General features: G+C 43.8%; 1 protein-coding gene across 1 annotated transcript in view; it reads left to right on the top strand.

Moving 5' to 3' along the window:
• Positions 1 to 18,516, top strand: part of LOC120033306 (alpha-1,6-mannosylglycoprotein 6-beta-N-acetylglucosaminyltransferase A-like) — a 117,268-nt gene that overhangs the window by 45,643 nt on the left and 53,109 nt on the right. Inside the window, exons 4-5 of the mRNA XM_038979587.1 lie at positions 14,741 to 14,817; positions 16,729 to 16,818. Of these exons, the coding sequence (XP_038835515.1) occupies positions 14,741 to 14,817; positions 16,729 to 16,818 (167 nt within the window). The remainder of the gene's footprint in view (positions 1 to 14,740; positions 14,818 to 16,728; positions 16,819 to 18,516) is intronic.

Raw genomic sequence — 18,516 nt, 5'->3', positions numbered from 1 at the left:
TTAATGTAATTGGTTCAGTTTGTTTTGATATTTTTACCTGCGTGTCGGGATCGTGTTTGGTGTGGGGGGACAAATTAAATGTATGCACGATGGTGCTCGCGCACAGCCGGTTTGAGTTCTGTGTTATGGCCTACACAGGTCCAAATATGAGTGAGTCCTATCGCATTCAAAAATGTACATGTCCATCGGACGTTGACACAAAACCGCCCAGACACGTTCTTCTAATATGGATTGTTTATTATATGTTTTGAGTTCCGGTTTGAGACTCGTGCACATATGAGTGTGTGTGTGTATCAGAAAACACTTCATAGCTTGGCGTATTGACTACCTGACGTTGTGAGAGGCACTTCTTCACTGTAACACCTGGCCTCTTTTCCATGAATACACAGTGTGACATGCTACACAGGCTGACATTTGGAGGATGTGGCAGGAACATGGCTGGCAAGCGGTGCTGAGAGAGTCAGGCTCAGGAACTGACTGGTGGGTGTGTGTGTAGACAGTGAGTACTGGGATAGGGCTGCCAGCCAATGAAGCCAGTGCTGTGTGTGGGTCTGTATCTGTGTCTGATTGGGTTCAAACCCAGGTCTCCCGCAAACTTGTTATCTCTCTGAGGTAAAGCCTAGGCTTCCGGTCTCATCCAAATTGCAAACAAAGTTACTCATCGACCCAATTCTGTTACATGCACCACCGCCCTCTCACCAGCTTGTGAATAAGGACGGGTGCCGTCACACCTCGTCTGCCACCCTGCTCAGGGCCACTCGCAGAGAACAGCACTGACATTTCCAAGCTTTCACTGCAGAGTTGGGTTTTAGTCAATACGGTTTGGCGTTTGCACAGTGAAATCTAAAGGCATTTGTACTTGGTAAGCGACACCACACAGAGGTAGGCCAGAGAAAAGGCTTTTGAACAAGGAGTAGGCTAGATAGCCTTGCTTTTTGAATATATTGCCCCACTACAAAGCAATCTTGCTATCTTAGGAGCCAGAAAGGACGTTTGTATTCTGAATCGCTTCCATGAGCTTTTGAATGTCCTTATCTCCTCTGGAACTGAGATAACACCTGCTCTGTGTTCCGCGTGCACCTGCATGACAGCCAGATGGAAAACATTAGAGGATGTTTTTGAGTGCCCTGCTGAACGTTTCCAGGCTTTCCCTGGAACAGGCTGCTAACAGATCCAGTTGGAAACAACTCATGGCCTGCGTCCCAAATGGCACCCTTTTCTCTATATAGCGCACTACTGTGGGCCCAGGTCAAAAGTAGTGCACTATATAGGGAATAGGGTGACATTGGGGTTGCAGGCCCAGCAAGGCCTCTGCTTTGCATCAGTGCAGATTTGGCAAACCATTTGCAGTACAACGTGCAATGTTTTTTTCCCCCCTTTTCGAACTCACTTTTTTTTAGAGCAATTATTGGAGGTCTCCCCATAGACACTTTTCATATGGAGTACGGATGAGGATCTAATTGTAAACAGGGTGAGGTTGAGAAATGTGGCCACTTGCGGAGCTCACAAAGGAGGATACTGTATCAAGGCCTGGATGGGATGGAAATATGTATCTATGTCTATGGATGGGATGAGGAGAACATCTGGAGCCAGCAGCCAGGCCTCAGCCCAGGCCATGTGTGCCACTCAGCTTCACTTCTCTCTCTTTCGCTCTCTCTCTCTTTCTCTCTCCTTCGCTGGCTTGTGTTCGACTGTTTGAGCCATATTGAACGAGGCAGCCGTATCCTGGGGGACGGTAAACAGAGCGCTGCACTGTATTAACTCCCCCGTAAAACTGATATTTGGCTTTTGTTATAACTAACAGTGACTCTGTATACGTTCAGAGAGGATCAACATTAGCCTCATTTGGGGCCCTACATTCGTACAGCATGTGTTGTTGTTGAGACGGGCGCATCTGTTTCTACTCTGGTTCGCTGTGGTAGATTTGAATATTTTTCTTAATTCATCAATGCACTCCAACAACCCTCGTTTGGTTGATCCCAGATCTTGTGCTCTCAATTGCTCGTGACAGGAATTGGCAAGACCACACAAACAGATCTGGGACCTGACTAGTCTAACCTCAGTTGTATTGATTGAATCAGGTAGTTGAGAATGTGCTGATGTTAGGGGGCAGAATTTTTATGTTTGGAAAAATAACGTTCCCAATGTAAGCTGCCTATTTCTCAGGTCCAGATACTAGAATATGCATATAATTGACAGAGTAGGATAGAAAACATTCTAAAGTTTCCAAAACTGTCAAAATATTGTCTGTGAGTATAACAGAACTGATTTCCAACCCGGAAGTGACTCTTATTTTGAAAAATCACTGTTCCATTGCCTGCCTTTCGTCCATTTAAAGGGATATCAACCAGATTCCTTTTCCAATGGCTTCCTCAGGGTGTGAACAGTCTTTAGACATAGTTTCAAGCTTTTATTCTGAAAAATTAGCAAGATTTATCAAAACGCGTCAGTGGATAGATGGATGTCCTTACATTAGTTAATGCGCTCGACACTGGTTGCTCGACATTTTCTTTCTCTCCAGTATTGAATAGTTTACAGTCCGGTTGAAATATGATCAATTATTGATGTTAAAAACAACCTGAGGATTGATTATTAAAAACGTTTGACATGTTTCTACGAACTTTACGGATACTTTTTGGAATTTTTGTCAAGCCTTGATGACCTGCCTAAGACTGTGGAATACTGAACATAATGCGCCAAACAAATGGAGGTTTTTTGATATAAAAATAATCTTTATCGAACAAAAGGAACATTTATTGTGTAACTGGGAGTCTCGTGAGTGCAAACATCCAAAGATCATCAAAGGTAAGCGATTCATTTTATTGCTTTTCTGGCTTTCGTGATCAATATACATTGCTGCTAGGTGTTCTTAATGTTTTGTCTAGTGATCGATAAACTCACACAAACGCTTGGATTGCTTTCGCTGTAAAGCATATTTTCAAAATCTGACACGACAGTTGGATTAACAACAAGCTAAGCTGTGTTTTGCTATATTGCACTTGTGATTTCATGAATATAAATATTTTTTGCAATTTTTTTTAAATTTGGCGCTCTGCAATTCAGCGGTTGTTTACGAAAATGATCCCGCTAAAGGGATCCGTGCGTCAAGAAGTTTTAACAGGAATCATAATAGAGGATACACTTAAGCAAGCCTGATCCCTCTACAGTCAGTAACAAGGCATGATTGTTTCATGCTGGCTGTATACACTGTAACATGGCATCATGCAGCCTTGGGAAGGACCAATGTTTTCCTGCATGGATAATTCTATGCAAATATTGTAGCTGCAGTATGAGACATTTGACTACAGGCTAGTTATACTGGTGCTAGCTAGTGTTGCTGGGTGTAGGGTGAAATTGCATCTTGATCAGTTTAACATCTTTTGTCAGTTTAACATTTTTCTACGAAAAGGTTAAGGTTAGGGTTGGGGGAGGAAAGCTGATCCTTGATCTGTACCTAGGAGAAGCTTTACCCCAAAGAAGTACAAGAAGTCATGTGTTCTCCATCACAGTTCTGATATTTTATGGTCTTTCTAAACCAGTTTATGGACTGCCTTTCTGTGAAGGCACAAAGTCACAGCCAGCAAAACACTAGAGCTGTAAATGTAAAACCTCTCTTTTGCCTCTGTCCTCAAATGCAAATCAGGTCCTTTATGGTGATGCAAGGAGAAAATAGTTTATGATGCTGATATTACAGAACAAACTCTGGAAACAGGCCTAGATTTAAATGAATAGGAGTGCAAATGGGCACACCTGATCTTGCACATTGCACTCTGGGGTGAAGTTTCCTCTAGGTACAGATCTAGCATCAGCTTCTCCTCCCCCAATCCTAACATTAACCATCAGGGCATAAAATGTACTTTTTGGTCCAGCAGCCACTGTGGCAAGTAGATTTAATAATCTACAGTTGCAGTCGGACGTTTACATACACTTAGGTTGGAGTCATTAAAACTCCAACCTATAATTCACTCCACAAATTTCTTGTTAACAAGCTATAGTTTTGGCAAGTCGGTTAGGACATCTACTTTGTGCATGACACAAGTCATTTTTCCAACAACTGTTTACAGACAGATTATTTCACTTATAATTCACTGTATTACAATTCCAGTGGATCAGAAGTTTACATATACAAGTTGACTGTGCCTTTAAACAGCTTGGAAAATTCCAGAAAATGATGTCATGGCTTTAGAAGCTTCTGATAGGCTAATTGACATAATTTGAGTCAATTGTAGGTGTACCTGTGCGTGTATTTCAAGGCCTACCATCAAACTCAGTGCCTCTACTTGACATCATGGGAAAATCAAAAGAAATCAGCCAAGACCTCCGGGACAAAAAAAATGAATCCTTGGGAGCAATTTCCAAACGCCTGAAGGTACCACGTTCATCTGTACAAACAATAGTACGCAAGAATAAACACCATGGGATCACGCAGCCGTCATACCACTCAGGAAGGAGTCGCGTTCTGTCTCCTCGAGATGAACGTACTTTGGTGCGAAAAGTGCAAATCAATCCCAGAACAACAGCAAAGGACCTTGTGAAGATGCTGGAGGAAACAAGTACAAAAGTATCCATATCCACAGTAAAACGAGTCCTATATCGACATAACCTGAAAGGCTGCTCAGCAAGAAAGAAGCCACTGCACCAAAACCGCCATAAAAAAGGCAGATTATGGTTTGCAACTGCACATGGGGACAAAGATCGTACTTTTTGGAGAAATGTCCTCTGGTCTGATGAAACAAAAATAGAACTGTTTGGCCATAATGACCATCGTTATGTTTGGAGGAAAAAGGGGGATGCGTGCAAGCTGAAGAACAACATCCCAACCGGGATGCACGGGGGTGGTTTCATCATGTTGTGGGGATGCTTTGCTGCAGGAGGGACTGGTGCACTTCACAAAATAGATGGCATCATGAGAGAGGAAAATTACGTGGATATATTGAAGCCAAATCTCAAGACATCAGCCAGGAAGTGAAAGCTTGGTCGCAAATGGGTCTTCCAAATGGACGATGACCCTAAGCATACTTCCAGAGTTGTGGCAAAATGGCTTAAGGACAACAAAGTCAAGGTATTGGAGTGGCCATCACAAAGCCCTGACCTCAATCCTATAGAAAATTTGTGGGCAGAACTGAAAAGGCGTGTGTGAGCAAGGAGGCCTACAAACTTGACTCAGTTACACCAGCTCTGTCAGGAGTAATGGGACAAAATTCAACCAACTTATTGTGTATGTAAACTTCTGACCCACTGGGAATGTGATGAAAGAAATAAAAGCTGAAATAAATCATTCTCTCCACTATTATTCTGACATTTCACGTTCCTAAAATAAAGTGGTGATCCTAACTGACCTAAGAGGGGGAATTTACTCGGATTAAATGTCAGTAATTGTGAAAAACTGAGTTTAAATGTATTTGGCTAAGGTGTATATAAACTTCCGACTTCAACTGTACCCGCCACACAGATTTCTTTACCAGCCAAAAATATTTTTGTGACTTTAAAAGTACACCAACAAAACATACAAAAACGGATGAGCATGCTTTGTAATATTTATTTTTAATAAATGTATAACTAGTAAGAAGTAACTCATCTAGTATATTGAATATTTATTTATTTATTCCAAAATACACTACATGACCAAAAGTATGTGGACACCTGCTCATCGAACATCTCATTCCAAAGTCATGAGCATTAATATGGAGTTGGTCACCCCTTTTCTGGTATAACAGCCTCCACTCTTCTGGGAAGACATTCCGCTAGATGTTGAAACATTGCTGCAGAGACTTGCTTCCATTTAGCCACAAGCATTAGTGAGGTCGGGCATTGATTTTGGGAGATTAGGCCTGGCTCGCAGTCAGTGTTCCAATTAATCCCAAAGGTGTTCAATGGGGTTGAGGTCTTGGCTCTTTGCAGGCAAGTCAAGTTATTTCACACTGATCTCAACAAACCATTTCTGTGTGTACCTCGCTTTGTGCGCTGGGGCTGTTGTCATGCTGAAACAGGAAAGGGCCTTCCACAAAGTTGGAAGCACTGAATTGTCTAGAATGTCATTGTATGTTGTAGCGTTAAGATTTCCCTTCACTGGAACTAAGGGGCCCGAACCATGAAAAAACAGCCCAGACCATTATTCCTACTCCACCAACCTTTACAGTAGGCACTATGCATTCGACCAGGTAGCATTCTCCTGGCGTCTGCCAAACCCAGATTCATCACTCCAGAGAACGTGTTTCCACTGCTCCAATGGCGGCGAGCTTTACACCACTCCAGCCGACACTTGGCATTGACTTGGCATTGACTTTTGTATATATAGTGTATCACAGAGGAGACAAAAATGTTCACCTGCCCTTTTAAGTTTACCTTGGTAGCTCGACTTAAGTCCTGTGTGCACCTTTGAGATTGATTCTGACTGGTAGAAGCGTTTTCTTTTCTTCCCTAGCAGTTGAAACTCAAACATGGGAAAACAACCTAGCTTGTGAACAAAATAATGTAAATAGCCAAGAAACACCTCAACGTCTCACTTCAGTAGACTTTAGTTTCAAGTAAATTAGACAGACTTTTATGCCTGTGCGCAGCGCTTCTAAAAATGTATATTTCACTCAACACCCCAGCCAGGCGGTGTTGTAGCGCAAAGTAGAATAAGCTATATAGGATTCGTAGTTCTTTGACTTTGTGCGGTTAATTTACCAGCTATGAAACGAAAAGGCAGAAATACTTTGAAAGCAGCTACTGCAGCATTTATGTGACTATAAATTTGATAATTCTTGACTATTTGTATTCACAAATGTGAGTGAAATGCTCGCCCTGACCATCCGTCAACGTGGCTGGTGAACTAGAAATTTCACCCGACAATGCCAAAATTTACACGCTGGTGTTAATTTTAGGCCCTGTTAACCATTAGTGGAGGAAATACAGAGTCTAAGGGCAACTTCAACCCAGATAGCACATTGAAGCCCTTTGAATGAGGAATGGAAATGTAAGATCAAATTTTATTTGTCACATCTGCCGAATACAACAGGTGTAGTAGACCTTACTGTGAAATGTTTATTTACAAGCTCTTAATGCAGTTCAAGAAATAGAGTTAAGAAAATATTTACTAAATAAACAAAGTAAAAGATAAAAAGTATATATCAAGTAACACAATAAAATTACAATAACGAGGCTATATACCGGGGGGCCGGTACAGAGTCAATGTTATTCAAATGCTATTCAAAGCCCTGTCCCTGACTACCTGAATTCTCAGAAATGTTACCCTCACAATGGATTCTTCCCACCATTGCGGCTTTGACTCATTAGTAAATATTACACAGCTCTTCTTAATTAATTTGAAACCGGGGAACGTTAGTCATGCTTGGGAGATGATGAGATGATAAATCAAGGCTTTTGACTGCCACAGGGACTCTGGGAACTTTTGTTATTTACCCTGCCGCGAGACTGAAGTTCTGGGACTGGTTTCCCAAAATTATCTTAAGGCTAAGTTAATCATTAGAACTATTAAGCTCAATGCTAAGTTCATCATTAAAACCATTGAGCTCAAGGCTAAGTTCGTCGTTAGAGCCATTGAGGTCAATGAATTTAGCCTTAAGATGTTTTTGGGAAACCGGGCCCTGGTGAGAGCCTGTAGCCGAGAACGGGCACGCGTGCACTCGCACACAAACACTAGGACGGACATGTTGTTCTGTTCTTACACTGTTGTGAGGTCCTGTAGAGAATAAAGACTGTTCTGGATGACTTCTCCAGACTAGAGTCAATCAACAGCAGCTATGCTGGCAGCCTCGCTCCAGGTGTGGGTGTGTGTGTTTTTCCTCTATGGAAAATCACCGCTGCTTATGGTCATCATCCAGCTTCTCCGCTTCCACAACATCCCCTCAAAGTCCACACTGGAGGTCGACCGATTCATCGGAATGGCCGATTAATTAGGGCCAATTTCAAGTTTACATAAAATCGGTAATCGGCATTTTTGGACACCGATTATGGCCGATTACATTGCACTCCACGAGGAGACTGCGTGGCAGGCTGACTACCTGTTATGCGAGTGCAGCAAGGAGCCAAGGTAAGGTGCAAGCTAGCATTAAACTTATCTTATAAAAAACAATCAATCTTAACATAATCACTAGTTAACTACACATGGTTGATGATATTACTAGTTTATCTAGCTTGTCCTGCGTTGCATATAATCGATGTGGTGCCTGTTAATTTATCATTGAATCACAGCCTACTTCGCCAAACGGGTGATTTAACAAGCGCATTCGCGAAAAAAACACTGTCGTTGAACCAATGTGTACCTAACCATAAACATCAATGCCTTTCTTTAAAATCAATACACAAGTATATATTTTTAAACCTGCATATTTAGTTAATACTGCCTGCTAACATGAATTTCTTTTAACTAGGGAAATTGTGTCACTTCTCTTGCGTTCTGTGCAAGTAGAGTCAGGGTATATGCAGCAGTTTGGGCCGCCTGGCTCGTTGCGAACTGCCAGAATTGTACATAATTATGACATAACATTGAAGGTTATGCAATGTAACAGCAATATTTAGACTTAGGGATGCCACCCGTTAGATAAAAAAGGGAGCGGTTCCATATTTCACTGAAAGAATAAACGTTTTGTTTTCGAAATTATAGTTTCCGGATTTGACCATATGAATGACCTAAGGCTCGTATTTCTGTGTGTTATTATATTATAATTAAGTCTATGATTTGATAGAGAAGTCTGACTGAGCATTGGTAGGCAGCAGCAGGCTCGTAAGCATTTATTCAAACAGCACTTTCCTGCACTTCGCTGTGCTTCAAGCTGTGACTTCAAGCCTATCAACTCCCGAGATTAGCCTGGCAATACTAAAGTACCTATTAGAACATCCAAGGTATATGAAATACAAATGGTATAGAGAGAAATTGTCCTATAATAACTACAACCTAAAACTTCTTACCTGGGAATATTGAAGACTCATGTTAAAAGGAACCACCAGCTTTCATATGTTCTCATGTTCTGAGCAAGGAACTTAAACTTTAGCTTTTTATACATGACACATATTGCATTTTTACTTTCTTCTCCAACACTTTGTTTTTGCATTATTTAAACCAAGTTGAACATGTTTCATTATTTATTTGAGACTAAATAGATTTTATTGATGTATTATATTAAGTTAAAATAAGTGTTCATTCAGTATTGTTGTAATTGTCATTATTACAACTCCATTGTGTCCTCCTCCCAGAGCGCTAAGAACCTTGGCGTGATCCTGGACAACACCCTGTCGTTCTCAAATAACATCAAGGCGGTGGCCCGTTCCTGTAGGTTCATGCTCTACAACATCCGCAGAGTACGACCCTGCCTCACACAGGAAGCGGCGCAGGTCCTAATCCAGGCACTTGTCATCTCCCGTCTGGATTACTGCAACTCGCTGTTGGCTGGGCTCCCTGCCTGTGCCATTAAACCCCTACAACTCATCCAGAACGCCGCAGCCCGTCTGGTGTTCAACCTTCCCAAGTTCTCTCACGTCACCCCGCTCCTCCGCTCTCTCCACTGGCTTCCAATTGAAGCTCGCATCCGCTACAAGACCATGGTGCTTGCCTACGGAGCTGTGAGGGGAACGGCACCTCAGTACCTTCAGGCTCTGATCAGGCCCTACACCCAAACAAGGGCACTGCGTTCATCCACCTCTGGCCTGCTCGCCTCCCTACCACTGAGGAAGTACAGTTCCCGCTCAGCCCAGTCAAAACTGTTCGCCGCTCTGGCACCCCAATGGTGGAACAAACTCCCTCACGACGCCAGGACAGCGGAGTCAATCACCACCTTCCGGAGACACCTGAAACCCCACCTCTTTAAGGAATACCTAGGATAGGATAAAGTAATCCTTCTGACCCCCCCCCCCCCCCTTAAAAGATTTAGATGCACTATTGTAAAGTGGCTGTTCCACTGGATGTCATAAGGTGAATGCACCAATTTGTAAGTCGCTCTGGATAAGAGCGTCTGCTAAATGACTTAAATGTAAAAATGTATTACAAATATATATATAAAAATCGTCCGATTTTAATCGGTATCGGCTTTTTTTGGTCCTCCAATAATCGGTATCGGCGTAGAAAAATCATAATCGGTCGACCTCTAGTCCACACAGCTTTATTTTTGTGGAATTCCAGATCCCCCCCCCAACCCTTACCTCAAAACCTTAAACGTAACCCCAAAAACCTAAACCTTAAGCTTGAAATAGCATTTGACCAACTTCGACAACAAAAAAAGTCCTGGCTTTTTAAAAAAGTTCTTGTTTTCCGACCTTGTCAGGACATTCGGGTGAATTGTTAGGACATTGGGGTCCTGATAATGTAGGAAAACAAGTATATACACACACACACACACACACACACACACACACACACACACACACACACACACACACACACACACACACACACACACACACACACACACACACACAGAGCCCCTCTCCTCCTGTCACCACACTGAGAGCCTACAGCTGTTCTGTGGCTGAGAGGGCACTCTCCATTAGCTGCCTCTTGCTTAATTGATGAGGTGTTCAAAGATGTCTTCACTCGCACGGTAAAGTACACCCAGAGTTGGAGCTGTGGTCTTGATGGAACAGAAGCGGTGAGGGAGATGAAAAGTGGGGGAAATATATTTTTTATATCTTGCCATTTATGGAGCTGGACCATGGTTGAGTCTGAAATTGCACCATATTTCCTATATAGTGCACTACTTTTGACCAGGGCCCTCAGGTCATAAGTAGAGCACGATATAGGGAATAGGGTGCCATTTTGGAGGCACCCCATGTATCTCTCCCACTCTGTAATGGTACCTTTCATTGTTGAGTGGATTCCACGATGCTTCTTCCTTACTTAACGTTTCCAGAAAGCTAAAATGTCAGGGGGTGGATGATGATGAGCGCAGGACTGTGAAGAGAGGAATGAGTTTGAAGGGGGGCTGAAGAAGAGGAGCGGGTGTAACTTAAGGCTGATGTATTTAGTCCAAAGTCCATTTTAAGTTAACCCATGCTAAACCTGGGTTTAGCTTAGTGATCAACTCAGAGAAGCAGAATGACAATGGAGAGAAAATGCTTCCTTCCTCTTCCCACCTTGGATATACAGTACTACTACTGCTAGTAGCTGCTGCCTTTTCTGATTTAGGCTTGTAAAATTCCAGAATCTTATTTTGTGATTGTCTGGATCTTATATGATCTATTAATAGTTCCATCTGGATTTCGAGCAAGGGTATAATGGAGTGAATTTTTGCAACTCTAGTCTGATCGGATGACATTTTGTAAACCATAGAACTCCTCCTCAAAGGTCTCCACTAGTACTGTGTCGTTGAGTAGCACCCTCATGTTTCCTGCATTCTGTGGAAGTGGTCTTACGCAATGCTGCTGATCGTGTCATCTTTCTACCATCATGGCCTTAGTTCTCTCTGTACCTGTCACGTAGAGGTGTGATTAGGCTCGCGGAGGGCTTATCGGGAACGCATTATCAGAAGATTGGCTTTGCTTGACGTCAGCCTTCATTTCCTCTTCGTGCAGGAGAGGGATTTGGCTCTATCTGCTATTTCGATAGACTATTCCTTTGCAGAGTTACGTTTCTAGCACAACGCTCCTGCTATGAGTCACGTGTATGTTGTGGTTGACCTCAAACTGGGGGTTTATACCAACCGACTAGGAGAATGGGTTCAAAGGACATTTCCTCACAGACTACCTACCCCCATGTGTCTTTGTCCATCTGTGTGCATGTGTGTGTGTTTATTTACTCAGAGACGGGTAGCTCTGCTGGTACTTTCAGACACAGCCCCGTAATACCGTGTGCATGTTCCACAGAGTACTATTATGCAAGCGTTTCAGTTGCCGTGACCACATCGCAGCATGTCAATCTAAATCCTAAACATCATTGTGCGGGTTCATCAGACGAAAGATGCTCATCAGGCTTAAAGATGCTCTGTGAAGATGGCACAGGATGTGGAGAGATCTCTTGTTAGGTTTAAATACCACTTCTCTGACATTTGATTATAATGCGGCTATATTTAGCCTGCCACTTGGCGATAGGCAGATCTTTCTGCTTGATTAAAGCAGCAGCGACTTAAGAAGCCATGTTTTGTGACTGACACACTGGCTGGTGAGATCTCAGCCAGTCTCGGCTCATATCAGCTGGTCTCGTCTTGTCAAGAGGAGGAGGGAGGGAGGGGATAGAAAATACTTTAATAATAATCTGTCTGCCTCCCCCTATTGTTCTCCTGCTCCTGTTTCCCCGGGAAACCGTGGCTAAACCATAGGCCTTTTGTCTCAGGCTAGCCGTCTCATGACCACATGACTGTTGTCCATTTCCGCATTTATTTCACCTTTGTTTTAACAGGGAGTCATATTGATACCGTGGTCTCTTTTCCAAATTAGCACGGCAGAATACAGAAATGCACACAATAAATAGAAACATGCAACAACGCATAGCCTGCAGTGTCACACACACTGGCTCAGTGTGTTGCGTTGGGCATGTGTGATTCCATTGCAGTTGGACTGCCCAGAATCACTGCTAGGGGCTACTCATTATGTGATGATTGATTCTGCGCATCGCCTCGTTCAAACTGATCCCCTCAAACACGCTGATTGACCGTCTTCTCTCTCATCTCACTCAAAGGCTTCTTTCAGCAGATAATGGCTGAAACGGGAGAGAGCAGCTTCAAAGGCATCTTTAGGTGTTTTGGACCCACTGGAAGTTGGTGAATAGCAGCGAATGTCCCTCCTCTTATTTGGTTCTCATTGGTGTAGGTTGAAGTGTCCGCTAGATGCTGATCTCGAGTCAGTTTTGCGTTTACCTCACTATGGTTAATGTTAAGTTCGAGGGAGGGAAGCTCATTCTAGATCTGTACCTAGGTGGAACTTCACCCCGGAGCGTTCTCATTTGTCTATCACCATCGTTTACTGTATCCAACCCTATGCTGTCTATAATATAAATGATGTATTGCATAGCCATTGCGAGTATGAAAACAACAAGGATATTAAAATAGACGAGAGGGCCGGGTTGCGGCATGAGCTCTTTACATCGAGGGTTATTAAGCCAAAGCGCTGTGCATTCAACGAATTTCAATCAGTGATTTTTCCTTGAGTAGAGACTACATATTATCAGAATGAGGTCCCCTCCCAGTAACTGACACACACACACACATACTCCTGACGTGGTAGGATAGAATGGCTTTGTGTGCAGAGATCACATGACATTCTGTTCATTAGAATTCTGATACATTTTCTTCTCTCTCACTGAAATCTCTTGTTTCTTAGTGAATGCTAGAGAAGGAAGAATTCTCAGTGGTTTATGCACTGTAGAGTTTTAGTCTTTAGCCCAATCACGGCGGGTCTCGTCAGAACTCAGAGTTTGGGCTGAGCCGACCCTGAAGGGTCAATAATTCATCTAGGACTGATCAATCGCTAGAGAACAAAGTGATGCGTTGTCTAATATTTGGCTCTGTACAAGCCGCAGGACTTTTGGATGCAAGATTTGGTCACTCTGTCTGCCTCTTTGTTATTGGCAAGCTCCCAATGGGTTGCAAATGGTAAAAAGCCTGCCTCTTTTCTATCCATTTTGTGCAGATGCGTTGCTTTTTACTTCAGAACAAATGTTCACAGAACAGGTAGTGACTGTTAAGAGATTTTTAACAGGACAAAACACGCAGTCTGCAAAGGTTCCCTTATTGTTATCGAACTCGTTTAAAGGCCAGTGTTGATACCTGTAATTCACTCATGGCCAAGCCACAGGCCCAATGGCAATATCCTCTTGTCAGTCCAAACTAAGTTTCCCTCGGACTGTGAGAGAGTATCAGCCATGAAGTGATGACAGGGCAATCTTGACGATGGGCATGATGACAGCCTTTCAGACAGCCCCCTGAGAAATTACAGCCCTGACTGAGCCTCATCACCTCTGTCATGAACCAGCCATTTCTTAATGGGACACCTTCTCCCAACCCTGGTGTTTTCATCCTCACAGGAACACGAGTGCGCTAAGGTTTTGCACTATATAGGAAACAGAGGGGCATTTTGGGATGCACCCAATCATTTTTTTTTTTTACAAAAAAATATTGGCGTGTGACTTTTCCCAGCGCCCCGTTCCATTAACGCCTTTTAGTACCGCCGACATATCTAAACTCCACCTATGTCTGTTGTCTCGGTGTGAGGCTGGCAGAGAGCGAGCTTATCTGAACTTGCGTCAGTCTGCTGCGTCCGGTATAGAAATCACCACTGTATGCCTGGCCAGGGGAGCAGCATAGCACAGCATAGCACAGCCTTACTGGCATCATGTATCTGTCGCGGATGGCTAGATGGATGGTACCATGTGGTCACACAAGTTACGCTACCTGTGCTCGTGCTATTGGGAGAGAGCACACATCACATGCATACATATGTTGTTTCAGTTCTGGGCCATGTTCAGTCTCTTCAAAATACCACCACCTCCCTGAGGGTACATGGAATTACAGACCCAGTGAAGTCGGTGGTTGTTCGGAGCTTTTCGATGTGTAAACCCAAAGAGTGTGTGTGAGTGTGTGTGTATTTTTGTTGTGTCATGCGCATTCATGCCTGAGGCAGTGTGTATGTGCACAGGAGTGTGTTCATTCATGCGTGTGTATTGATCTCTCCGTGTCGTCTTTGTTTGTCAATTCCAGACCTGCACGGTTTGCTCCCAACGCTGGTGCCTGACCTTATTGATCCCCTCCTCTCCTCTCTTTTTCTCTCCTCTCTTTCTCTCTCCTATCTCTCTCCTCTCTTTCCTCAGATCTGCTGAATGGCGCTCAGGAGAAATGTGAGCTTCCCCCCATGGACGGCTTCCCTCACTGTGAGAGCAAAGTCAAGGTCAGCGACGCACACAGTCTCACACACACAGTCACACACACACAGTCACACACACACAGTAACCACCAGCAGCAGCAGTAATCACAGCCCTCCAGCCCCAGGCCAGAGTCTGCCCGGAGCAGATACCGTCATATCATAAAGGCCATCTGCTCTGTGCGCTGCTCCCAAGCCTCCACTGGCAACCAAGGAAAGGCAGCCATGGCTAGCCGATCACCATTTTTAAAAGAGACAAAACAGGGCTCAAACATGCTCCATAGCGGAAACAGAGGAGCTGTTTTGTCCTATTTAGCCTCCCTTTGTCTCAAATGTCTATCTCCTTTCTCTTTTTTTAATGGGATTATTTCAAGCACATTTAAATCTCAAGTGTTTTATTGAGGTTAAATCATAATGCAGCTTTTCAATGTATTCTGTTTGCGCGTGGCCTAAATGTTTCTGCTGATAAAACTGTTGGCTAGTAAAATAACTTCAGAATAATCCCAGCTGTCACAGTGCTATATAATACTGTACATGGTACAAACTTCCTACTGGCATCCTTTTCCTTCCTGTTATTGTGCTCTGATGGATGGAATAATTATTATTAGAATAATCTTTCACAAGGTTTTTAGCAGGAACAAAAGACATATTGAAGACTTCTTGCTCCTTCCAATTACAATATACATTGGAATTCATAAACCCCTGTAGAATACCTTTTAAGTCAATTAGCTGCACGTGATGTTTTCAGCTGCCTTGCGTGACTCATTCCAGGGGACTTACTTGGGTGGCTGTCAATCTCAGTGGAATTAGTTAGGGCAGTCTCATATAAACCTACACCGACTCTGCATAGCCTAGTCATTCAAAAACAATGGATGGAAATCGGATAGAAAAATCTGATGGAAATTGCAGTGATGGAAAGAGGTAGGCTACGTCCCAAATGGCAGCCTATTCCCTATGTAGTGCACTACTTTTGACAAGGGCCCATAATGAATAGGGTGTCATTTGAGACTCAACCTTAATGTGTCAGTGTTGGAGTGGAACACCATTATTCCTAACCCAGACTGTAAGTGATTGCCATATTCCCCCGTAGCCTTGGCCAAGTCGTAGCCCCACTCTGCGCCTTCACTCTGCGCCTTCACTCTGCTCCTTCACTCTGCTCCTTCACTCTGCTCCTTCACTCTGCTCCTTCACTCTGCTCCTTCACTCTGCTCCTTCACTCTGCTCCTTCACTCTGCTCCTTCACTCTGCGCCTTCACTCTGCACCTTCACTCTGCTCCTTCACTCTGCTCCTTCACTCTGCTCCTTCACTCTGCGCCTTCACTCTGTGCCTTCACTCTGCTCCTTCACTCTGTGCCTTCACTCTGCTCCTTCACTCTGCGCCTTCACTGGGCTTCAGCAGATTTTTTTTTTTTTTTTTATTTAACCTTTATTTAACTAGGCAAGTCAGTTAAGAACAAATTCTTATTTACAATGACGGTCTAGGAACAGTGGGTTAACTGCCTTGTTCAGGGGCAGAACGACATATTTTTACCTTGTCAGCTCGGGGATTCGATCCAGCAACCTTTCGGTTACTAGTCCAATACTAACCACTAGGCTACCTGCCGTTTTGCACATCTCCATCTGTGAACATCTGAAAACAATGTATTTTTGCAGTTGAATCTCGAAAACGTCAGCCCGTTGAACAAAAACACTTTTTCACTTTCAGTGCCATTGACACTTTGCCCAGAGACACTTTTTTTGTCCCTGTTTCTTTGCTTATATTGCCTGGTTCTTTTTCTTGGATTGAGTCCACACACACACAGACAGACTTGGGTCTGGTCAAATAGCTCAGAGCTCCTACACATGGGATGGGAGGACTGGCCAAGGCATGTGGATTGATACGCTATACTGGTACCTATTGTGTTCAGTCCTGATCAAGTCTCTCCTCCTCTTCCTCAGTGGATGAAGGACATGTGGCGGTCAGACTCATGCTACACTAACTATGGCGTGGACGGCTCCACCTGCTCCTTCTTCATATATCTCAGCGAGGTGAGTGGTGTCTGTGTCTGTATGTGCCCGTGTGTCTGTGCCCGTGTGTCTGTGCCCGTGTGTCTGTGCCCGTGGGTCTGTGCCCGTGTGTATGTGCCCGTGTGTCTGTGCCCGGGTGCACAGTGGCTACAGTGTGGTTTGATCTACTCATTGACATTCAGTGTTAACAGCCTGGGGGACGTGGAACGCCCCAGCTCTTTACGTATTCATCCACTGCAACTCCACGCGCCCTTGACGACTGAACTATTTATCCTACAGCGCAGATTTTCTTTCTAGGAGTTAATATGGAAACATGTACTGTAGCATTCTGATGACCCTAGCGAGTACGGTACGCACATGCAAACACAACACTCGAGATGTAAAGCCCATTTATACCGTAGCATTCACAAATAAGGTTTGTCCTCTGGTGGTCAATGAGAAGCTCATTGCTAAGTAGCAATGACTGAACTGAAGTTTGTTTTAATCAAACTCAAGTCCCTGACTCTTTATGTTGATTATTCTCGGTCAGATATGGGAGCTGGTCAGATATGGGAGCTGGTCAGATATGGGAGCTGGTCAGATATGGGAGCTTATAAAGGTTGTGTCAGTTGAGATCAGTGCTTGGGGGAAGTGTCATTTTACTCTACTGAAAAAACCTGTTGGGAGAGACATGTACCATATCCATTAAAGGAAAACTCCACCCCAAAACTATATTCTAGTATTTGTTTCATTAGTCCATTGTTGAGTATAGTCCCAAAATGTTTTGCTTGGCAGCAATCAAGATATTTCACTTTCAAAATAAAGCCAGTATGATGCATTTTGCGTCATATTATGCAACACTCAGCATCATATGATGCAAAATGCATAACACCGGCTGTATTTCTGTATTTTGAATGTTTATATAGCATGAGAACTTGATTGCTGACATGTAAAGCATTTTGGGACTGTGTGTGTGGGTGGAATTTTCCTTTAAGGGAGAGAGGGTGGCTGGGTACCAAATGCCATCCTATTCCCTATTTAGTACAGTAACTCTTGACTAGGGCCAATAGGGAACTTTTAGGTGTGCAGCCAGTGAGAGGTCTATGCAGCGAGACAGCTCTCTATCTCTCTAAGTCACACTTGCTTTCACAATGGCGATATGCATGTATTTCCATGTAGTATCAGCCTTGTTCTTTCTCTCTCTGCCTCTCTACTTTTGGCCAGAGCCCTACACCCTATCAGCCAGAAACCCCAAAAGTAGTGCACTATATAGGGAATAGGATGTCATTACAGTAGGCTGGGGCCAAATTGCTTCTCTGTCTATCTCTGTATCTGCACTCGACGGTGAGGCTGGGCCCACCATTGCTAGTCGATGCATCAAACACCCACCGCCTCCCCCCCAGAACCTCTGAAGTGAGAACAAAGTGAGCCAGGCCTCTGTCGGCATGACATCTGCTTTCACTGAAACAATTACCTGCCTAATGATTGCCTGATTTGCTTCCTAGGCTGCATCCCAAATGTTACCCTATTTCCTATATAGTGAATTGCTTTTGACCAGGGCCTATATGGCTCTTATCTAACGTAGGGCACCATATAGGGAAGCGGGTGCCATTTTGGGACACAACCCTAGTGTCTCTTCCTCCCTCCCTCGCCCATGCGTCCTCCTCTCTCTCCTCTCGGTTGGCAGAGTTTACAGGCCCATACTCTGTCACATTTTCCATCTCAGTTCCTTCTGATGTT

This window comes from Salvelinus namaycush, chromosome 40 (genome assembly GCF_016432855.1).
Source record: "Salvelinus namaycush isolate Seneca chromosome 40, SaNama_1.0, whole genome shotgun sequence".
In the NCBI taxonomy this organism is placed as follows: domain Eukaryota; kingdom Metazoa; phylum Chordata; class Actinopteri; order Salmoniformes; family Salmonidae; genus Salvelinus; species Salvelinus namaycush.
Note: the sequence above shows the minus strand (reverse complement) of the source record. Positions and strands in the feature narration are given on the sequence as shown.